The 23,587-nt window shown below is 38.6% G+C and overlaps 2 protein-coding genes across 6 annotated transcripts; both read right to left on the reverse strand.

Moving 5' to 3' along the window:
* Positions 1–1,776: 1,776 nt before the first annotated feature.
* LOC131329696 (uncharacterized) lies at positions 1,777–8,856 on the reverse strand. Of its 4 annotated transcripts, none has more exons than XM_058363011.1 (11): positions 8,529–8,842; positions 7,175–7,258; positions 6,767–6,841; positions 6,050–6,130; positions 5,604–5,743; positions 5,229–5,483; positions 4,957–5,131; positions 4,530–4,613; positions 4,227–4,443; positions 3,763–4,019; positions 1,777–2,080 (listed from the first exon to the last, which is right to left on the reverse strand). In XM_058363011.1, exons 1-11 carry the CDS (start codon positions 8,748–8,750, stop codon positions 1,898–1,900), a joined length of 1,773 nt encoding a protein of 590 aa, XP_058218994.1. In that variant the 5' UTR covers positions 8,751–8,842; the 3' UTR covers positions 1,777–1,897. The 4 variants fall into 4 exon arrangements, with proteins under 4 accessions (XP_058218994.1, XP_058218995.1, XP_058218996.1 ...); XM_058363012.1 differs by lacking the exon at positions 8,529–8,842 and adding an exon at positions 7,863–8,458; XM_058363013.1 differs by lacking the exon at positions 4,957–5,131 and having other exon boundaries at positions 4,227–4,453; positions 8,529–8,843.
* Positions 8,857–11,698: 2,842 nt separating this feature from the next.
* On the reverse strand, positions 11,699–20,608 carry LOC131329770 (uncharacterized). Of its 2 annotated transcripts, XM_058363151.1 has the most exons (3): positions 20,258–20,608; positions 12,544–12,643; positions 11,699–12,154 (listed from the first exon to the last, which is right to left on the reverse strand). In XM_058363151.1, exons 1-3 carry the CDS (start codon positions 20,529–20,531, stop codon positions 12,082–12,084), a joined length of 447 nt encoding a protein of 148 aa, XP_058219134.1. In that variant the 5' UTR covers positions 20,532–20,608; the 3' UTR covers positions 11,699–12,081. The 2 variants fall into 2 exon arrangements, with proteins under 2 accessions (XP_058219134.1, XP_058219133.1); XM_058363150.1 differs by lacking the exon at positions 11,699–12,154 and having other exon boundaries at positions 12,188–12,643; positions 20,258–20,592.
* Between the last annotated feature and the right edge of the window lie 2,979 nt (positions 20,609–23,587).

A 23,587-nucleotide genomic window follows, 5' to 3' on the forward strand; every position in this document is an offset into this window, starting at 1 on the left:
ATATTTGCTCCCAACTATTTTTTGCAGTGAAAAGTTTGGTTGATCGAGGTGTTCTTACTTGATGTACGTAGTTACTGAGAGGTATGTTGTATGTTTTGGATCAACTATTTTGCTCTTACTTGATGTAGTTACTGCTGATATTTTAGTTGATAACCCCTCCGTTTAATGTAAATGTACATTTTGATGGAGTCATTGTGTGAAAACTCATGAATTTGAAGTAGATTTGGTTGTTGATACACTATAGTTTTGCAGCCGTTATGAAGATTTTGAGGAAGCTATTTATACGCCAAGTATGTGCCATCATGCCTAAGGACATCCAGTTGGCCAGGAGGATCATGGGTGACCATGCTTAAGAAGGGAGGGAACAAAGGTGGTACTGCCGTGCTGGTGGTGTATCACTGATTTGGCGTTTTCTAATGCTTAGTGTTATATATAGCTATTATTAGTTTTAGTGGATGGGTAGTTGTTGCTAACAGTGTTTACAATATTTGAGATTGTGGTGTTTTTTCTTTAGGGGATGGAATGTTTGTGCCTTCAAAATTTCGTTTTGTTCAAACTGGTTTTTTGTTGACACACCATTTGGTGTTGAACTATCTTATCTAATAGTATTTCTATGTTAATGGCGTTTGTTTGGTTGAAGATCTTGTTTTGTGGAACTCCACAAAACCAAACAGAAATAGGCATGGCCAATGCAGAAAGGTTCTAGCTCCTGTATTTATTTTCACAGGGCAGCAAGAACAGGAGAGAATTCTAGCTATTTTATTTTCCGTTTGGTTGTGTCCTGATCTCCGTTTGGAGTGCCTCAGTAAATGAGGAGATAATTTGGGGGTGGAGTGCCTGCAGTAATTTTATATCTTGAAAAGGGCAGTGTTGTAACTTCATTAAATTTTGGAGTGCCTGCATCAAAAAAGGGAGCCCCAAAATCAGCTCCCCATAGTTTAATGGACCATAGTTACCAAGAAATAGCATATCATATGCATTGAACCATCATAAAAAAAAGATACCAAAAAGAGAAATAAAACTTCATACAAGTCACGTTTTAATGCTCTTCAAGGAAACGAATAGAAGGTAGTCCCTGGGTGTATTTAATCAGAGATTTTATTACTTTATTCCCATCCACTCTGAAACCTAGGTGTATGTATAGAGGTGTTCCAACAATACCATAAACCAATGCATTACGAAATCTGTATATAATCCTATTGGCAAGATGAAATATCACTATTGCCTAATGTTGGTTGAGCTACGCCGATCAAAAAAAAAAAATGTTGGTTGAGCTACACCTGAAGAATTTCATAGAAGACTTATTGGTGCCCATCCGAGCCAGATTTGAATGAAATAAAAAGCTCCCCACTTTGACTTTGCGTGATGTGATCCCATAACTTACACCAATGGGCTTGAGTGGTCTTGCCTTTCTCAAACACTAACAAAATAGAAAACAAACCAAGAATCCAAATAAATCTTGCCTGAAGAGGTTTAAGTAATATTCTAATGATATGATTTTCCCAAACGGGTAGCTTCAAACCAAAGCCTTTTACAATTCAGTAAACAGGCCAAGATTTTCTTTTCTTCTTAAAAAAAAAAAAAGTAATGAAGATCAGATTTCGTTCGAGCACCATATGAATGACTCTAGCAACCAATCATAGAAATCACCGAACATTTCAATATGTATTTGAATAGCAACAGTAAGAGCTGTAGTGTCACAGTGCAATGACGATGAAATGCAGCTTGTTTACCGCAGTAAGTTATTTCAGAATGTCAACTTGCTTACTGTCTCCAAAAAACTGAACTAAACCAGCGTTTCCAGTTTCAAAAATATCTTACATGTGGTAAAATATAAGCCCATTCGAGTTATAAATTAAACAACATTTCAAAAATATCTTACAATGCAAAGATTCTATCAAAATTTCTTTGCAATCAAAGCTACATTCCTTGGTGATAACACAGGATAAAAAATGGGCAAAATGTATGCTTCCAGAAGTTTGTCTTGTTCCTGGAGAAACAATAATCTGTCGAGCAGAACAATTGTTTCAAAAACAGGACCCAGTGCAGCTCGAAGAGACCAATACGGCCCAATAAGTTCCTGCATCAAATTGTTACTCTTATCAGCACTTATAAGAAAAAAAATAGCACAACTTCAGCCACATTGCTAGATTGTCATCCCCATGTAAAAGCAACCACCAAACATAGTATAACATAATGATCGAGACTGATCATTACTAATAAATCTAGACTTCCACACATGCCAACAACAAAACTAAAGGAAAGCCCATGCAAACCAGCAAACTGCCTGAAAATAGCATTGCAGGCTTACATGTTCAAACTTCAACTGTGTAAGGCCAAGTCCATGTACATTCTTAGTGCATCTTAATTCTATACTCAACAATATTCTGTTACCTAATCACCTACTTTGGCATAAACTAACACCCTATTGCATCTGCCAATACATTTCTTGTAATACCCCATTTATTAAAAGAATGACTTTTAATTAGTGCATGAAATATGTATTTTTTAAGTGACCCGTAACTTATTTGTTGTCTTGTAGTGTTGTAAAGTATTTTGGCCTAAATAGAAAAGGGAAAGATAAAGATGGAGTAAATAAGTAATTTGTAAGCTAGTAGGCTTTTGGACTTGGCTGGTGAAACGCGTAACCATGAGAGAATTTAAGCATCTTAGTTGTAGGAATTTGGTGGATTAATGCATGCATGGGTTTCCAGTGACTTTTGACCTTTGGCATGATATGCCGTTATATATATAGGAATAAGATTAATCCTATTTGATCAGTTAAGAGAACAATGAGTACCTTCGAGATCGAGGGAACCAAGAGAAGAAATGATCGGCGAAGGAATCCAACGTTGTTATGGGATCTAAGTGAGGGTGAGTGTGAGATACATGTTTTTTGTACAATATTAATATTGAGTTCTTGTTGGTTGTGTTATGTGCGGTGACTGTATGTCGTAGAACTGTTTGATATGCGACGGGGTGACTAGGCTAATAAGCTATGCCAAAAGACAAGTTGGCCAATGAGCTGTGGTGAGGCTAGTGAGGTGGTACGTCACCCGTCATATACTGAGGAGGACCGGATATGTGGTTCCATGTATGTGGAATGTGATATATTCGTGGTTGGTGTTAATACGCGGTAGTTGATGTTGTGCAGTTATTTTAGTGTACGTTGACATTGTACACGTTATTATGTCTCACACACTCCTGTGGTCCTTTAGACTCCAGCTTGCAGGTTGGTTAGAGGGTCAGGTGCCGGTGGTGCGAGCTTGTTTGAGTTGCTGCAAGAGTGGGTTGTTGTTTATTTACTTTAGAGATAATTGTAAATTGTATAGTTTTTGGAATAAAAGACAGATTGTGGTCTTTTTAATATCGTGGTGCTTGAAGTTCCGGGTTGTTACATTTCTACCTAGGAAGCCCATGCATAGCTTTTACCCACTCAACTATCTCAAAGATACCAAAATTCAGCCAATTGGATACAAAGTCACTAATAAATTAATCCTTGGACTTCTTGTCCCTATAGATGTCACAATCACGTTTTCGTATAAAGTAACTGCAACACATATGCCATCGCAATAACCATTTTCTTAGATCAATCAACAACATAGATCTCATAAATTTAACCCTGGAGCTTGTATTGGTATCTAATCCAGAAAAAAAGGATATGAACGGTACAAATTTTTTTCTATTTCCTATGCAAGTGAAGTAACTACATATATCTAACATAAGGGAAAAGAAATAGCAAATGATACGAGAATAACTTACAGAAAAAGGTTCAGTTTCCTTCCATAATCCAGCAAAATCAATTTCGTTTGAACAAGAAAGACCTAGGCGATGAAGTCCAGACTGACTGAATTTCTCAAAAAGTGAAATTTTGTCAATAGGCCTAACCTCACCACATTTGGCAGTCTGATTAGAAGACGAAACGTGAGATGAGCCATCATTGCCCCAGGCTGAGCCCACCAAATCAGCAGTGCCACAATATTCAAGAATATCAATGCAAGTATCAATGTCGTAAGCCCCTGTAAAATGAAGCATGAATAATCAGCTGACAGTAAGTTGTACAGTGCATCTAGGAGCTAAGCAGCTAACTGGTCCAATCAAAACAAACACTGGTAAACACCAAAACTGAGCCTAGTCCCCTTGCAGGCTGCTTATTCTACCCAGCAGTCGGTTTGCCTCACACAAGTTCCACTTCAAGATCAGATAAAAGAAGTAAACTGAACCACCTTTGTTGTTGTCTGGTCCTGCTTCAGAGGACTTCATGGTAGGACAATTTCCTTTCTTCATAGAGCTTTCCCTAGATAAGGAATTAGGGCAGCCTGTGCTTTCATGTTGCAGATGAGACTCCAGGATCCTCTGATTCTGTTGGCGACGGAAAGCTTTCCCTTGGCGCCCTATTGTAGGACTAGTAGTCAAAATTTCCGGATAATAGCGGAAGAGAACCTTCAAAATACTGAATAACTGATTAGTGGAGCTTAATAAAATAAGTAGCGTCAGGGAAAGAAAAAAAAAAGTATAGCAGTGAACACCATCTGAAAGGCAGCGCGGAAAGCATGCAACTCAAAATTATGAAGACCAGCATCTTTCCCAAGACTACTCCATCTCTCTGCACTCTGAAAACAAAAAATATAGTTACCGGTAAAGTTGTATATTGTAGCCATAAAGACTATTAGATAAGTTCCCTCATAGTTAAATGGTTGCCCATAGATAATAAGCAGGACCGGGAACCAAATTTGGATCACAAGTACTTTGAGCACTTTATAACCGTCTTCCCTTAATTACCCTGAATCGCAGAGAACCCAGACAGATATCAAGACAACTTACTTTTTGATAGCTAAGTTAGGCTGACAGGAGATGAAATCAAACTCGAGTCTGTTTCTTACATGAAAGCAACTGAAGCTTGCTGGAAAGACATACTAATCAGGAAAGCAGGCATGTTTTACAATTTACACATACCTGACACGCAAGATCACGAGAACTTTTTCCTAGTAACAAACCAGCATCATTAACACCTTTACTCATGGGAAATCCACACTGGGAAGCAGCATTTTCAGTTCCTCCCTCAGACAGCAAGTTGTAACAACAACCAATGCTGACCACTGCTTTAACCTCATCGCACTCCACAAAAGTCCTTACACATCCATCTACTAAGTAAGGTGATGTAGAGCACAAATTACTAGCATAAATTTTAAACAACCACCAGTGATGTGTCAGTGCTCACTGCTCACCTTAGCATGCTTACCGACAGGTCTCCACAGGCATGAAGTCCAGCAAGAAGCAACGGACATTTGCCACCTTCAGGAGGTGGAGGAACTTTTCCCTCAAACGTCCCATGAGTATGTTCAATTGCAACTTGGTCAACGAGGTTTGATTGTTTACTATCATCTTTTCGCTGCAAGGAGTAACTCAATACTTTCAACATGTCAGCGGACAGGATATGACATGTGACTGTCTTTGGCATGGTCAATTTTGTGATTTCCAATCTAGCAAAAGAATAAATAAAGTCAAAAAGTGTAACACAAATTAAGAATGGTCTCACAAAAGCGAAGATTTAAAAAAACTACTGCTACAGCTTTTGTACTCTACTTAAATCAATCCCATACCGAGATTTACGCATCTTGGCAACATAATATTTTTTGATTCGTTCAGCACGAGCATCTGTAATCCTTCCATGATGAGAACAAGCATCTATTGCAATTACGGAAAGCTGGTACTCGAAAGAAAGCACTTGCGCAAGATAACCCTAAAAGAACAAAATACAAATGAACTAAATATAGGTGCTAATTGGTAAAGAAATGACTTTTCCCAATGAATTCAACAAAATGAACGTTAGATGATACAAGATTCTAATTAGGGGACAGGTATCCAATACATATTGCATATCCTTATGCTTGTTATACCCCCACAGTACTCTGGCAAAAGATAACAGTCAATTAAACTCCATTGGTTGTCCTTATTAGAAAGATCCTAAATAAATGTATCTGAGCCAATTCAAAGAAGTAAGCTCAAAAGCAGCAAAGTTAGGCAGAAGGAAAAGATAAAGATGCACCTGACCAGCACCAACATCGACTACTGTACCAGCTCCAACACTCCTTGCAATCGAACTGATAATGGCAGCCAGCGCTTCGATCTGCTCCCACAAAAGTAATGCACCCACTCTAATTAGACATCCAGAACCCTCATACTTACCAAAAACCAATTTCCAGAGAACTCATGGACCATAGAAATACCTATTTTTACCACGAGACAAGCACAAAAAATCACTTTTTATAAATCCTATGGTCTGGCTAAAAGGGATAAACGTACAACTTCCACAGTAATATATGGCTAAGGGAGGGAAACACTTGTCTTGTTAAATAGTAAATTAAAGCTTGGGAAAAATATTTTCAGGTTTTTGAAACTTGCTCTAGGAAAGATCTCTTAACACCTGAAATAACAATCTATCCCAATACAATATCTCATACATATGGCCTCCATAGTTCTGTCCCAACAAACAGCCCCTATAGTATCACGTAACCAACTGATTACCAGAATCAGCCATTTTCAAAGACCTTTCTAATCAATCTTTTTCAAAAGGAAAAGTGTGTTGTGCAGAGAATGGTTGCAATTATTCAAACAGATCTTGTATTCACACTTAGCAGATATTAACAAGCTGAGTTGAATCAATTGGATCATCCTGACAGACATGCCGAAAAACAAAGATTTTCACAAAAAGATTGGCAAAAGGAGGAATGCAACTTCGAAACTAAAGAAATTGGACACATACTTCGTGTTTTTTCTTCTGATTCATGCCCTGGGCAATAACATTGTTAAGTGATCTCAGGTGCAGACCTGGTAATACCTGCAAGAAACCAAAAACGCCACTCACACATATTTTGAGAGCCCAAATAACTGCAAATACAAGAATTAAAATGAATCAAATAACAAACAAACAAACAATGCCCTCTGAAATCAGGACCTAGAATAGAGTCCTCTAGATTGGTCATGAGAACTGTGTGTCCGTTCACTGTATATAACAAAGCTAATTTGGTTGACAATTTACTTCGACTTCAGTGACATAATATAGACCTAAGAAATGTTTCCACAACACACTCTTGATAAAAAAACAAAAGGAAAGTGTTATTTGAATATACCAGTAACAGCTAACATGAGTACAAAATTAAAGGAAAAGCACCTTCTGCAGATCTGCCTGTTCACGAGGAAATGCAAGAGACCTTGAGGTAAGGATAAATTTCTTGAGGGAAGCGGGCCAGTAATCCTTCGACAAACAACATTGGAAAAGAAAGAAAAAGTTCAGCAACAAGCTAATACTACCATTGATAAAAAAGAAAGAAAAAAAAAAGTCATCTCAAGACCAAGACAACAATTTACACATATCAGACCTTACAGTTTAGGAGAACGCTATTCATCCATTGCAAAACCTTGATTGACGTAAAAATGAGATGGTTTAGTGTGGGAAAAAAAGAAGAAGAGAAGATGATCATATTTCTATCATTACATTTATACTTCTCTCTCTGTGTTTCCACTTTATTTTCCTCCACTCCCCCCTCTCATTGTCTATTTCTTTTCTTAGTCCAAATTTGGCCAATAAAATTTCTTGTTTGAAGTACCCTTGGAGGAGCATGTACTGTGTATTAGACTCTTGATTACTCTGTCGACTGTAGTTCCACCATTATTGTTCTTTCATATACGAAAGATTGTGTACCGTCTATACAACTATTCTATTACATAAAGGGGCTACCCCTTTTGGTGATGTCTAAGAGATTGTGCATACTTCCCTAATTCTCAAAACTAACAGCCCTAAACACTTTACTTGACAAAAATGCTGCACAGGGTCAGAAATGACAATTAACCCACTTCACCTTCATTCCACGTTCAAACCAACTCCTCCCAAGTCCCAACTTCAGTTTCCACTTCTTCCAAAATTCTGTAACCATCTCCCAACCATCTCTTCTCCTTTGGCTCACTGTATCTCCACCAACTTCTGCAAATCAATTAAAAGGGAAAATGTCTGCATTCTCCAAATCACCCACCTTCCACCATCTCAGGTCACTTTCAAGCTTCTCTCCACCCCTTGGTTTTTCATCTTAGTACTCCATTATTTATTGTTTTGAAAGGGTAATATGGCATTACAAATGATCTAGGAATAAGCCAAAATTATTTGTCCCTATTTTAACAAAAGACTTGCACAGCTCACGCGCATTGCGTGTGCCTGGCCTCTAGTACCATTTTACCCGAGAAGTGACCCCTTTTTTTTTCTTCTTTTGCTCGGCGAAAGTCAGAATTGTTAGTTGTCGGCAGTCAAATGCATGGGAGTACATGGCGCCTAACACTTGGCTACCACACCGCTTGCCGAGAAGTGACCACTCGAGAACGTAAAATTGCGCCAATGAACAAACATTCTAACTCCGCCACCGTTATCAGGAACCTTTATCGACAAATGTTCAGTGGATTATATAGGCAGTACGAAAAAACAAAAACAAATTCCAAAAGGCGGAAATCGGAAGAAGAAAAATTAATCAAGAAACCTGGACAACACCGGAAGGAATCTGAAGAAGATATTCGACGGGTTCATTCCGTAGGCAATCCATCCACTCCTTGTCGACAGCTTCCCAAAGTCTATCCTTGAAGAAATTGACGACAAGAGCATCTGAGAAGAAGCTGAAAGGCTTGAGGAAGTCAATTATGGCGTGAATCCATTCTAGGGTTTGCGCTGCTGTCTCGCATGAGTAGTTTCCGACTGCGGACATTTTCGAAGGGAAGGCGCGACAGTAACCGCTGTTGATCGGCGGCTGGCGTGCGATCTAGGTACAAAGAAAATACTCCGTAACAATAATAATACTGGAGTATAAGTAGTTTCCCTCCAAAATTAGTGAAGATATCCAGTGTAGCGGGTATATATCCCCTGTCGCTATCTAAAATCTTGTTATCCCAAAATTTTGGAATCAAAAATTGTGGAGTACTACTATCACGGTTTTCATTTTGACAAACGGTTAAAAAAATAAGAAAAACACATATTTTTATTTTTTTTTTTACACTTTTTAATACATATTCACACTTCTTATTGTCAGCCGAGTGGTTGATTTTAGATTTTTACAAAAAACAAAGGAGTTTAACAGCTGAGAAGGATGAGTTTGTACGAAATTAATTTTTGAAAAGGAACTTTTAGATATGTTTTTTAGTTTTTGATCTTTATTTGGCGCTAGCGGACTTTTTTAACATTAGTCTATATTTTTATAATTTTTCAAAATTTCTTGTCAAGATGAACAATGCGATGCAAAAAAAAAAGACCCGAATCTAGTAAAGATTAAGAGAAAATAAGCAAAAGAGAATCATAAAACACACTACAATTTAGGCCAAATGGGCTCTAAGATTTTCAATAGTTGTTATTTAGAGATGGCAACGGTGCGACTTGGGTTCGGGGTGTTTGTGGTGCCAGGGACGGATTCAGAAATGTCGTTTAATGAGAGCACCTTGTTAATCATAGTGGTGAAAATTTATTTTTCTAGTTAACAATAATAAGATCGTACACAATTAAGGCATGCATTACAAACTACAAAAATATATAACACATACTTTCACTTAAATTATGTAAAAATAAGCAAAAAATCTCAGACAAAATTTGAGAATATGTTTTACATGAACATCTATAAGTTTTAGAATAATCGATATAGTTTTATTAATGATATTATTTTAAAATATTGCTCTTAGACAATTAAAAATAAGTACAATTAAGAAAGAATCGATCCAAATAGACAAATAATTCGAAAATCAACAAGTATAAATGCACCATATGATGAAATTGAAACATAAAACTAGTTTTATATGTATATTTTCAAGATATATGCACGTGTTTATGTGTAGTAGTACACTTAATTTCATAATATGCAAAATATACGAATATATATATATATATAAAATATACGGGACGGTTCAATGGACACCTAAAAAAACACCCCAAATCTTAATCTCATAGTTCCCGATCAAATTTTTATGATCCGAACCGTTCAATGTGTGCAGAATATGATTTTAAGGGTGCTCGCTAGAAATTAGCCAAAAAAATGACCGGAAAAGGCTTGATTTGAGCAGTTTTTATTTGAACCGTTCAGTAAAAAATTGTTCGAAACTGTTCGGGAAAGGCTTGATTTGGGTACCCTTAAAATCACGTTCTGATCATATTGAGCGACTCGGATCATCAAAATTTGATCGGAAACTATGAGGTGTTTTTTTAGGTGTTTTTTTGGGTGTCCTCGGAACCGCTCCGATTTATAATTATTTTAGTTTCGAGCGGGGGCACGTGCCACCCTTTCCTTCCGTCCCTGTGTGGTGCAAGCTGCACCACAACGCTGTTGGGCATTATCCCCACCATTCATCTCAACAATTCGTATTTAAAAAAGACTCGTCCAATTCCCCAAGAGAGTTTATTTTACCTACACTAAACTCGAATTTGATTTCAACATCAGTCCTACCGTTGTAGTAGAAAAAGGAGAATTCTATTTATCAAATGAAAAATCTGAGCACTTGAACAAGATATATATATATATACACAGCACGTAGAAGATTTCTAGCAATTATCAAGTTTTCTTTGTATTAAAAAAAAAATTTGACCAATATTCCTACCTTAAATCGTAGATCTAATATTTCTTGTTTATCAACATATTTATGCAAAAGAACACTAATCCCCTCACGCAGATGGGTTCAAATAGCTAAGCATTTATCGGGAAGAACAGATAACGAGGTGAAAGAAATTTTGGAATTCAAGTATAAAGAAGAAGCTCATCTCTCATCACAATCACCATGTTCATGGCATCTCCGATCATTATCATCATCATCTAGCAGCCACAGCATTTCCTTATCACCCAAACCCAAATCGATCTCCCTTTTGAATGTTTCCTCACACTCAATCCAAACCCTAATTTCATCCCCAACCCATTCACATCAGTCATAGCACAAGGTCTTGATAGTCCCAGTTTCCTTCCCCTAGACCCTCCTTCATATGATCACTCCTCATTGTAATTGGACTATAACCACCCTCCCCAAATTGATCAGCAAAATTTTCTTAGACAATAGGAGTGCATGATCAGCTACACTGCCACCCCATGTTATAAAGTTACAAACCCGAAGACGACAGTACTACAGCCGTATGATGATCCAGCTGCACTTGTGGGGCCTTCCATGCCAAAACTCTATGAGATGATCAGTTGTGCTATGCCATCTTCATCAACTGCTTCCCATGATCAAGTTTACCGAACATGTTGACTGGTAAATATGCACGTAGAAGTGGTGGATTGAATCAAATAGTGGCCTAAAGTTTTTAATAAGCCTATTTTATTTGGTGGTTCAACATCCAAATCCTTAATAAGAGGATTTTTCTTAACACTTCCTATCAGTATAAAGCGAAAATTTAATGGCATGGTTAAGCCACCTGTGAAATTCACAATGTCCGTAATGTAATTTGATTAACAAATTGATTTGATTTGTGTCATTTGTCGTTACTTGAGGTGAAAACAGTGTGCTTGCCAGTTTTTTTCTCGGTTATTATTTTGCATCAGACTAGTTCTAGTACTATTGTATTAAGTCAATGGCAGAAGACAGACAGAAGTTACCGTTTCTCTGAATCATACCCTTTTTTTATATCTCCGGCCAGCTTGTGCTGTTGCTCGCACCTCAACTAATTGAATCATAAATAGAGAGACCCTTTTGTTCTTAAGCCTATCATACATAAAGAATTTATGTGCTATGGGTATAGATATTGCAACAGTTACAGAACCACATTCCGGAATTGACAGATAGTTCCAAAAAACAATGACATTAGCAGACTAGCTAGCATCAACAATCTGGGTTAATAAACTGCAGCAGACATGCATATATATGAATAACCAAAAGAGGATAATTTGACAGAGAATTCAAGTAGCTTCACAAGAGAGGGCTCTGATGCTCTGTCAAACATAGCTCTATTAAATGACCTTCAGGCACTCAAGCAGCCACCAGAAAGAAGCAAAGGTTCCTCCTAGTTGCTCACCCTTAAAAAGCACTAGAACTTGATCTCATTGAAACATGACAGTGACAAAATACAAGCTGCTATGCTGTGATTCTAAACCGTCCCTTTGCGATTCTTCGAGCAATGACCCGCCGCCCACCCTTGGTTGATTTGCTGGAAAAAGTTTAGGATTTGGATTAATAGAAGAACTGATATATGCACACGGCTCCATTAACTACTTAAACAATCAACTTCACATAATTAGAAGACAGATCTCTGGACGACCGTTAAAAATTTAAACAAAAGCCATGCTCTTCCAATCCAAGTTTTTTTTTTGTTTTTTCAAAAAGCAATCCAAGATTTGTTTGCACAATACTAAGGTTGACACCATCATGTTACTGCACCACCACTAAACAAAAGAAAGGCGACCAGAACTCAAAGGCATGTAAGCAAGATACAAAGATGAACATACATGTGTTCATGAGCATACACACGGTATTTTCTTTTCTTTCTTTCCTTTTTTTTTGCGTGTAAGAGAGAAATAGAGGGAGAAAGAGATGTACCGAACCAAGAACCCGTGTACCCTCTTCCTCTTAAGGGTACTAGGTTGGTATGTTCTTTTAGGGAATAAGAGCATTGGCTCACCAGATGAAGACCCATCCCCTGAAGAAGCAAGAAAATAAACAGTTAATAGGAATTACAATAGTGCATAAAATAACTTTGTTGAGCAAAAGTATAATCTACCGAAATGGTGAAATGCTGACAATCCATCTAACAATAATGCAATACTTGCTAGCTCAATTATTAGAGACGTTGAAAAGAAAACATCCCTTGTAGATGGACTTCTTTTTTCATTGCTAAGAGGTAGTGGTGGTATAGATAGATTTTGTGTACTCTGCTACTGCCTACTGCTAATCATCAACTTTTATTAACGTGGGAACTGCCCTGCAGCCAACAAATCTTGCTGCAAAGGGTTTGAAAATTGGACTATTCTCCTCAGACCAACGTGAAACAGAACATTTGGGAAGAAGTTTTGAAGACTAGGACCATCCCTATAAATATGTGAAACAAGACATCATTGACATGACTCGGCAAGCCAACAACATGAAGTAGTGTAATTATTGCATTTGATGATCAGTCAAACCCGTCATCAGCATAATCATCAAACTACATTGAAAACTGCAGAACCCTTTACCCGGCACCCAGGTAGGCATGCTCCAATGCTGGAAAAATTGAGCCAAAAATAAAACTTCTCGGCAACTATAACATCAAATCGATTCCCTACCCAGCAAAAAGATATTTTGAAAGTAAATGCAAGGTTTTTAAGTATGACAACACTGACTATAAATTATAATAGATAACTTCCTCATCAGAAGTAAACCTTTTAAGCTTGACATGACCTGTTTTTCTCCTCATCAGAAGTAAAGCTATTTTGAAACATTCTTGACCTTTTCTTCCCTATGCAAGAGTTGTTGAAGAACTAAAGAAAATGCCGCCAGAGGAGGCATATCTGATGACAGGTGAACACCACTCACAAAAATATGAAAGACATAATCTTAAGGCATAATAGAGAAGCTAATCAGATCATTTACGAAAATGATTTGGTCAGGAATACTCCCTGTGTCCACACAGCAAGCAACCAAGTTTTGTCGGCCCACCAGGCACCAACAAATAATAGCTTATGGTCAGATTGATATCCCAATTATATACTGGTTCTACATTTATCCTACTTTCTATCACTTCTTCGTACTCAGCCAGAGAACACATTGAAAGGAAAGTGACACTTCAAGAATACAGACTTTGGAGTAGCAACGTAAATAGATTTGATAGAATCAGCTCCACATGATTTGGGAAGTCCTAATCCTAGAAGAGGTTCCTTCCAAGAACTAAGCATATAATTGCCCCTGCGCCTCGTTCTTGCCCTGAATCTGCAGAATCATCTTCGTCACAAGTGTGTACTTGGTCATACATTACACAGTATCTAGTGGAGAAGTACAATGATTTGTAGCTTTTGGATTAACAGATAGTCATAGAACAGTATGAAGCCATATTTTGCAGAGCTGTGCCTATGTTTCACCACTATTCAATTGAACAACCAAATAGAATGAGCATTGAGAAAAAGCAACCACATATAATGCACCCAATATTAAGAATTGCACTGAATCAGGCCAGTTGCATATTCAAGTGCTAAACCTACACAAGGATGGAATGAAACAGCAACACATAATAATCTGATGCCCAATTTCTCAAGCCCTCCTACTGCACATCAACGACCAATTTTATTCTTACCGAGTCAAAGATGCGTATATACACGTTTGTATAAGAGGATGCAATTGGTCCTATGAATATATGAACACAACAGAGCAACTAACTCATTTGGTGGGATCTTCCCGACTGATTCTGTCTTCTGATTTCTGCTCATGTAAGTTCTCTCTGATGGATATAGTTTCTGATTTTCCTATTCTCAGTTCTGCTAATACTGCTGGGAACCCTAATGTGCGAAATTCAATTTTGCGATCTGGTCTGCTTGATCATTTGGGACGTAGTCCTGTTGTGTCGCCTCGAGATGAAGAAATCTCACAGGTTCGAAGGTTGAACAATCTAAATGGAGTTCGGTAGTGTCTCAAACTTCTGATGACTCCCGCATGAAGTTGACCTACTTTCCTCCGGTGGTTCCTGCGGAGAAAACGGTTGTGTACTTACCTCCTTCAGTAGAGGCTAAGGGATGTGAGTAGTGGTCTGACTGCGTAGTGGGATATTTTCTTGACAAGAAGGTTCCCTTTGGGTTGGTAAAAAACATTGTAGATAGGATTTGGCTGAAGTTTGGGATCTATGATGTTCTATCAAATGACTCTGGTTTCTTTTTCTTTCGGTTCTCTACGGAGAATGCTATTAGGAAGGTTATCGAGTCTGGGCCATGGCTCATAGCTGGTAAGCCTATGATCCTACAGCAGTGGAGGCCTCAGATGAGGTTAGAAAAAGAGCAATTGTGTACTCTACCTATCTGGGTTCAGTTCTTTGGTATTCCGCTTGAGTTTTGGAACGAGGAAGGCTTGAGTTATATTGCAAGCGCTATAGGTAAGCCCCTGTACGCAGATGCGATGACTGAGAAGTGCCAACGTTTGATCTTTGCTAAAATTTGTGTTGAAGTGGATGTCTCTTCCGAGCTGCTGCATACAGTTGAAGTGGTAAATGCTAGGGGGGAGAGTTGTGATATTTCCGTTAAATATCCTTGGAAGCCATCTAAACGTTCTATGTGCAAGGTTTTTGAACATTCAGTTGGTGGATGCCCTAATAAGGTTAGGGAGGTGGTTGGTGCTTCTAACCCTTCTTTTCAGTCTTCTTCAATTCCTGCTCCCCATTTTGTCCCAGTGAGGGTAGCTCCTTCTGTGGTTCAACCTATATCTCCTGTGGTTCCTTGTCTTGAGGAAGCTGCTATCTCTGCTCCTGTGGCTACTATTATCCCTAACCCTGTGGTTGGGGAGTATGAAGCTGGCCTTGTGGTGGAGAGGGGGGGTTCTAGTTCTTCAAATTCTGGTGTTCCGTCAAGAATTCAGATTGGTGATAATGCTATGATTGATGAGATTGTGCAGAAGTATAATGCAGGGTTGGGGGCTACTTCAAACTCTGTAGGTAAGGATTCTATGGGGGCTGCTTGGCTTCCTAGTGTCACTGCGAGATGTTTTCCTGTTAATTGGCAGTATGTTCATTTTGTCGGCACCCTCACAGTGGCTAGAATTTTGGTGGGATGGGATCCATCCAAACTCTCTGTTTCTGTGGTTTTGTGTTCTGACCAGATGATTGTAGTTTCTGTTACTATTTTAGAAGTGCAGAATTTTTTTTTGCTTCAGTCGTTTATGGGAAGAATCTTGCTAGAGATAGAATCCCTTTGTGGCAGGAGTTGAGATCTTTATTTCCTGTGCTGGGTACCTCTGCTTGGGTGATTATGGGGGAATTTAATGTCGTTAGGAGACCTGAGGAAAGGGTGAGTGGTTTTGATGTGGAAGCAGCTGCAGAGTTTAATAGTTGCTTGGATGATATTAATATGGATGATATGGTTACAAAAGGGTTTTGGTTTACTTGGACAAACAAGAGGAGTGGTCTTGGTGATAATAAGAGTAGACTAGATAGGGTGCTAATTAATAATGCATGGCTTGATCTATTTAGTGACTCTGAAGCTGTTGGGCATGCCTCTGGGGTGTCTGATCACTGTGCTCTGGTGTTGGCTATAGTCCATAAGAAATATAAAAACTGCCCTTTCAGGTTTTATAATTTTTGGATGGCAGATTGTCGGTTTAAGGATCTCCTTATTTCTGCTTGGTCTCAAGAAGTGAGGGGTAATCCGATAGCAAAGCTCAGTCTCAAGATGAAGAGTTTTAAACCTGTGTGTAAGGCCTTTCATAAAGAGTTTTACAGTAATATCAGTGGTAGAGTTTTGGTTGCTAGGGCAAACCTGACTAAAATCCAGAGCCTTTGTTTTAGGTTTACCCATGATCAGTTTTTGAGCGATTTGGAGGAGTTGACTCAACAATTTTATACTCTGAGCAATGCAGAGGAATCTTATAAGAAACAAAGGTCAAGGGTGCACTGGCTAGCTCTTGGAGATAAGAACACAAAGTTTTTCCATTAGAAAATGAATGCTCACAAGTCTAGGAATACCATTCTCAGTCTTGTTAATGATCAAGGTATTAGGCTTGAGAATTCTGAGTCTGGAATCCTTGGGTACTACAAAAATCATTTGGGCACTGAGTTCAGTCAGAGAAGGGATGCTTCCATGGTCTTATCTCTTGTTATTCATCAGAAAGTTCCTCAAGAACTAAAGGAGGGGTTGGTACAGCCTGTGTCAGAAGCTGAAATTTGGATTGCTCTTAAGTCCATTGATAGGGATAAGGCCCTTGGGCCTGACGGTTTTAATTCTGCGTTCTTTCAAGATAATTGGTCTATTGTTAAGGGTGATGTTATTGCTGGGGAGCTTCATTTCTTTTTACCTGGTTCTATGCCTAGTGGATGGAACTCTACAGCCATCACTTTGGTTCCCAAAATTCCTGCTCCAAATTCTATAAAGGATTACAGGCCTATTGCGTGCTGCAATACAATCTATAAATGTATAACTAAGATCTTGGCTAATCGTATTCAGGCTGTTCTTCCTTTGCTGATTGGCCCTTCTCAATCTGCCTTCCTCAAATGTAGGTCTATAATGGACAATATTCTCTTGATGCAAGAATTGGTTAGGGGATACCATAGAGATCAAGGTCCTCCTAGATGTGCACTGAAGCTTGACTTGACGAAGGCGTATGATAGTGTTGATTGGGATTTTCTTTTTGGGATTATGCGAAGTATGGAGTTTCCTCGCCTCTATATTACTTGGGTACAAGCTTGTGTGACTAGCCCAAAGTTTTCTGTGCTTATAAATGGAGAGCTGAAAGATTATTTTTCTGGTGAAAGGGGTCTTCGACAGGGGGATCCTATCTCCCCTTATCTTTTCTTGCTTATTATGGAAGCCTTTTCTGCTCTGTTGAAATCCAGAATTAGTACGGGGGTTTTCTCTTTCCACCCTAAATGTGAGGCTATAAACCTTTCTCATCTAGTCTTTGCAGATGATATGTTTATTGTATGTGGGGCTAATTCTCAGACCTTTGCTACTATTGCTGAAGTGTTGGAGGATTTCCATCTTTTTTCAGGTTTGCAACCAAATTTGAACAAGAGTGCTTGTTTTTTTGCTATAGCGGGTTCTGATATGAAGATGGATCTTAGGGCTATTCTTAATATTCCTGAAGCTTGCTTACCTGTCAAGTATCTACGGGTGCCCTTAATTTCTACTAAGCTAACACATTCAGATTGTGTTATTCTCAAGGATAGAATGCTCAGAAGGATTCAATCGTGGTCAAATAAAATGCTTTCTTTTGGAGGCAGAGCTCAGCTGATTAGCTCTGTCTTGTTTAGTATACAGGTATATTGGTCCTCTATCTTCATCCTGCCCCAGAAGATTATGAAAGAAATAGAAAGTATGCTAAGTGCTTTCCTTGGGAAAGGGGTGGAGCTAAAATCTTTTAGGGTTAAGGTGGCTTGGTCTTCTGTGTGTCTTCCTAAATGTGAAGGAGGATTGGGTTTCAAAAGAGTTAAAGAATGGAATCAGGCTGCTATGCTAAGGCACTTGTGGGCTCTCAGTAAAAAGGAAGATATCTTATGGGTCAAATGGATTCATTCTTATGTGATAAAAAATCATTGTATCTGGTCAATGAATCTTCCCAATGACTCTTCTTGGACCCTTCGAAAGATTTTTGGTTTGAGAAGTGTAGGTCAGAAGTTTATTCTATCCAGGATTGGTAATGGCTTAAGCACCTTCCTTTGGTTGGATAATTGGCATACTCTTGGCCCTTTATTTCAGAGATATGGGAATCCAGTGGTCTTCAACCTTGGTAGGTCTCTTCATGCAACAGTTAATTCTATTATTCATAATGGGACCTGGAGATGGCCTAGAATGAAGCTTCCTATTGTTCGAGAAATTGTGGCCTCCACAGATCCTAACCTCATCCCACATGTTGATAGGGAGGACACTGTTACTTGGACTTCGTCTGCAAATGGTTCTTTCTCTGTTAGGCTAGCGTGGCAGGCCCTTCGCACTAATGGGCCTGAGGTGTTTTGGTTTAATATGGTTTGGCATAGATGGCACATTCCAAGATGATCTTTCATTCAATGACTGGCCCTTCTTGGTAGGTTGGCTACTAAGGACAGACTAAGAGCTTGGGGTCTGGTCAATGACACTTCTTGTTTCCTTTGTCAGGGTGGTCTTGAGTCCCATTCAAATTTATTTTTTGAATGCTCCTTTACTTCTGTTATCTGGGAGGTAGTGAAAGCTAAGTGTGGTTTTGTTCTTCCTTCTCGTGCTCTCATGGATGAGATTCACTGGGGTTTAACTCATTGTAAGGACTGCTCTATCCAATCTAGACTATTCAAGCTCTGCCTTGCTGCTTCAGTGTACTATATTTGGAAAGAGCGAAATTGAAGGACTTTTCCACAGATTGGCCATGAATCTACTTCAGTGGTGCGTTTGATTCTGGAGGAGGTTAAGGCTAGTATGACCTCTTGGAGGCATGTTAGTAGGTCTTCTACTAACATTTGTTTGATTCTAGAGTGGGGTTTAAATGTTGACCTCCTTTGTACAGTCTAGTTTTATTCACTATGTTCTGTTTCCTTGTCATAGGTTTTTTCCTTCTACAGCTAGGGTTTGTCCTAGTGTAGTGAGGTGTTTCCCTTGTAAGGGTTCCTCCCCTTGAGGGTTTTAGTTTGGTCCTGTTATGTAAAAAATTGTTCCAAAAAAAAAAACAAACACTCCTAACAAATTTTTAGCCCATCTCACTAACTCGTAAGTCCTAACTGACTATCATCATGTTTCTGCTAACTAGCACTGCAAACAAGCCCAGCTGAACCTTGAAGTGTGTGAGCTCTGCTGGACTAAAATTTGTCTAGCTTGAGCTTGAGTCGAGCCAAATAATCGAGCTTGAGCTTGGCTCATTTCGTACAGAGGTATAGGCGCTCGGTTTGTTTGCCGAATGAGCCTCTGTAAACGAGCCGAGCCCCACAAAATAAGTCGAGCTTTTTATAAACGAGCCGACTCTAGTTTGGCTCCTCCACTGAATGAGCTTAAAACTCGAACCGGAGCTTGACTCGTTTACTAACGAGCTGACCCTATTACAACCCCAGCCTCGAGCAGCTTGCAAACAGCTCAGTAATCGTTTGCAGCCCTAAATTCATGTACATACATACACTGGGATCTCAACACTGGTACACTTCAGATCAGCAACTAACTCACTCCTTCCAAATTTTAAGCCCGTCTCACAAACTACTAACTACTAACTCCCTAATTGACTATCATGCGCCGAGCCGGTCTTTGAAGTGTTCGAGCACAGCTTGTTCAAAATTGTCCTTCATCGGATCAAGCCCAAATAATCGCTCGTTCAAAATTGGTCTAAATCGAGTCAACCCCAAATAATCGAGCTTGAGCATGGCTTGTTTAGTGTCGCGGTGTTGGAGCTAGAGCCAAGCCCTACAAACAAGTCGAGCTTTTATAAACGAATCGAGTTACAATGTTGTAACTCAAGTTCGGTTAGTTTACTAAACCAGCCAAAAACTCAAGCTCAAGCTCAAGCTCAACTCATTATCCGAGCCTCAAGCATCTATCTCAGTAATCGATTGCAGCCCTAAATTCATGTACATACAGACATACAATATATATATATATATATATATATCGAGAGAGAGAGAGAGAGAGAGTACCAGGTAAGAAGAATCGGAGAGAAGGGAGGCCACAAGGGTACAAAAATCCGTCGGAAGATATTCTTTCGAGGGTGTCGTCGTCGGTCTGGGGAAAACGGAAAGAGGTTTGGAACGTGGACAGAGAAGGTGGGGAGATCATCGGAGCGATTTCGAAGCAGCTCGATGCAATTAGATGGTTCGAGCTGCTCGTACTCTTCTGCTTCTGAAGCATTGGTTTATTCAACAGTCGGCCCATCACAGAACCTCCGGTCCTGACAACGCTTTTGGACGCCATTTTTTTGTACAGTTCCGTCGCACGTCCGTGTTTCTGTTTCAGTTTTCTCTATACCCCAGAGAAAGAGAAGAAGTGGACTAACGACTACACTGGAGAAAGGTGTGGAAATCTCAAAGCCCACTGAGCTGAGGCCTGTTTACATAAGTTTAGCCCATTACTATTTTGAATCCGTTTGAAGTTTTTTGTTTTTTGTTTTTTGTCAATATTGTATACATCAGCTGCCCATTACTATTTTTAATCAGTTTGAAGTTTTTTTTTTTCAATATTGTATACATCAGCTGTAGGGCTATTAGCTGAGACCGGAAAATCGATTGAAATCGGAAAAATCGGACTAGACCGAATTTTTCAAACCGATCGAATAATTTCGATCCGGTACCGGTTTACTCCCTCCGTCCCGATTTGTTTGTCCACTTTTTGACTTTACATTGTCCCAATTTGTTTGCCCATTTGACTTTTAAATAAATAAAATTCCTTTTTTGACCTTACTTTTTTGAAATAAAGTAAATTTTCAAAAAAGTTGAAGGGTAAATATTAGAAAGTAAACTACTTTTAGGTGTAATCATTATGCTCCCTAAATAAGTTAAATTCCCAATATTGGACAAACAAATTGAGACGGAGGGAATATAAAATTTTATAAACCGGAAAAAATAATTTTGATCAGGTTTAAGTGTATTAGAACCGGTCCAAACCAAACCGATTATATATATATATATATATATATATATATATATATATATATATATATATATATCGTAGGGGCCTGGAAGGCTAGAAGGATCTCCCCTCTCTTTACACAGTCGTATAGTGTAATTTCTAAACAAAAAGGATACAGGGTGGGATACGTAGACGATACAAATCGTAGGATAGGTGTCATGTATTGTAGGGTATTTAACAACTATTGGCAAAATAGTGTATATAATATGCATACGGGCAATCTCTAATAAAGAAGATTGTAATCCAATCCATACACCGCGCGTATGGCTAGTATCATCATACCATTGATCTTGCATATTGTGAACTAGTGCTTGCCCATGCCTGAATGTACGGCTTGAACGCTCAATTAAAGTTCTACCATATATGAGTTTTACTTCCATAACAAATAAAATCAATATGGATTGAGTCAATTACCATATGTATCAATTAAAGTTCTGCTTCCATAACAAATAAAATCAGTCCAAAATCAATCCTTTTAGATAAGTAAGTGTTTGGGAAATTGATCTTAGCGGTTGGTAGTGGATGATCTAGATTTATAGAAACTCTTTAACACTTGCTAACCATAGGATTTAGAAATGAATGGTCTAGATTTATAACTACGTATATAAGATTTAAAAACTGAGCTCCGTTATTATATAGATGTTCAGATTGTAACGAGTGTGAACATTGGATATCTATTTCTTAAGAGTTAATATAGCGGTGTCTTTAAATGCATAATATGAAAAAGTCGCTCCCGTAAAAATTATTGGAAATCAACAAATCTCAAAAAATGCTTCAGATTTTTTGTTGTTATTACATTATAATTTAAACCTAAAAAAATAAGATTGTAGGAACCAAAAATTTAAAATTTAAGCACACCAGCCAATGATCAATTAGAGATTCAAGGATTTTAATAGTAGCATGTTTACCTTGTTGGAGATCAGGATAATGTTCCAACCTTATTAAGAGTGATGAACTCTAAGATTGAAGAATGAAAGTCCAATTTTTTATTTTAGCATAAATCTTAGATGTCAGTCATTCACCCGATTTCGATTTGAAAGATAGTAGCTTAATGATACCTACCAAATGAAAGTCATTCGCCCGATTTCGATTTGAAAGATGGTAGCTTAATGATACCTACCAAATGAAAGGCCCGCTAGGTGATCGAAATCACCCACCAGGTGAGTGAGGATTTCTCTCGACTTCCGCTAGTAGCTAGGTTCTTTGTTTTTGTCATTCCTCGGCTAGCTAGGCTATCCTATCTTGTGTCCTAATTCTTTATGTGGCATTATAGGACGCTCTTCTCTCTTTTTCCCTGCCTCTCCTTTAGTGTTTTTTTTTTCTTTTTCACCATTAAAGAGTTTACAGGGAAGGGTCAATTGGGCAGTTCAAGTAGTCTCTAAGACCGTTGAAAATACTTTTTGGACAGCAAAGATGCTGCTCTAAAGTGCTATGGAGCAATCCGCAACACAGCCACAGCAAGTCCATGCGACTCAGTTCAGCTATTGGTAAAACCAAAACTGAAACTTATAGTACCACCGTCATGAAGCCATCTCACTAGTGCACTTAATTTACTTGCTGATAACTGATATGGTGCTACCCACACATATATTAGCTGTGTCAGTGTGAATGGGCAAGGATAAATTTCGTAAATTGCATTAGATTTAATTGCTAAATACATACAAAAATTAAGCTGAGCTTGGTGGTGAGGGTTTTCAGATCATTAACTGGCTACAACATTCTAAAGGAAAGGACACATATATTTGCGTCAAAGTTTTTGCGGAGTAATTCCCATTTCCCGATGCTCATGGTCACTACTTGCGACAGTGATGAACAAAGGCAAGCATTTTTGCTATGGCAACCTTCCCGGGTTTTCAGATCATTAACTGGCTACAACATTCTAAAGGAAAGGACACATATTTGCGTCAAAGTTTTTGCGGAGTAATTCCCATTTCCCGATGCTCATGGTCACTACTTGCGACAGTGATGAACAAAGGCAAGCATGTTTGCTATGGCAACCTTCCCATCGCAACAAGTAAAAACTACTCAATTTTTCCCCTTCAACCACAGCAGATATGTGAAGAAATTTTCAACCATTGCAGATACCTGAAAGATTATTTGCAATACAGTGGCAAAATAAGTTCTGCAACCGGGGTTGGCTTTTAGCAAGGGAATTTACCCATGTAAAAAGCTTCATTTCTTGTAGCGGACTATAAGAGTGCGAACTGAGAAGTACACCCAAGATCGGTGGCTACAACACAATGAGTTTAAAAAGAGAGCAAAAGCAAGAGGAAACAAACAACAGAAAGTAACGTTAGAATAAATTTGCATACTCCTAAGAGCATCCACAATGTAATAATCAA

The sequence above is a fragment of the Rhododendron vialii genome, chromosome 6a, assembly GCF_030253575.1.
Source record: "Rhododendron vialii isolate Sample 1 chromosome 6a, ASM3025357v1".
Lineage (NCBI taxonomy): Eukaryota > Viridiplantae > Streptophyta > Magnoliopsida > Ericales > Ericaceae > Rhododendron > Rhododendron vialii.

Bases quoted from the DNA above. Each gene is read 5' to 3' on its own strand.
- LOC131329696 (XM_058363011.1), bottom strand. From the start codon at position 8,750: ATGTCCGCAGTCGGAAACTACTCATGCGAGACAGCAGCGCAAACCCTA. The intron at 5,744-6,049 runs GTGCATCTTTAT...TTGTTCTTTTAG, and splicing joins TCGATGTTGGTGCTGGTCAG to GGTTATCTTGCGCAAGTGCT. The intron at 5,132-5,228 runs GTGAGCAGTGAG...TGGATGTGTAAG, and splicing joins CTGTCGGTAAGCATGCTAAG to GACTTTTGTGGAGTGCGATG.
- LOC131329770 (XM_058363150.1), bottom strand. From the start codon at position 20,531: ATGGCGTCCAAAAGCGTTGTCAGGACCGGAGGTTCTGTGATGGGCCGA. The intron at 12,644-20,257 runs GTACTCTCTCTC...TTGCTTCTTCAG, and splicing joins TCTCCGATTCTTCTTACCTG to GGGATGGGTCTTCATCTGGT.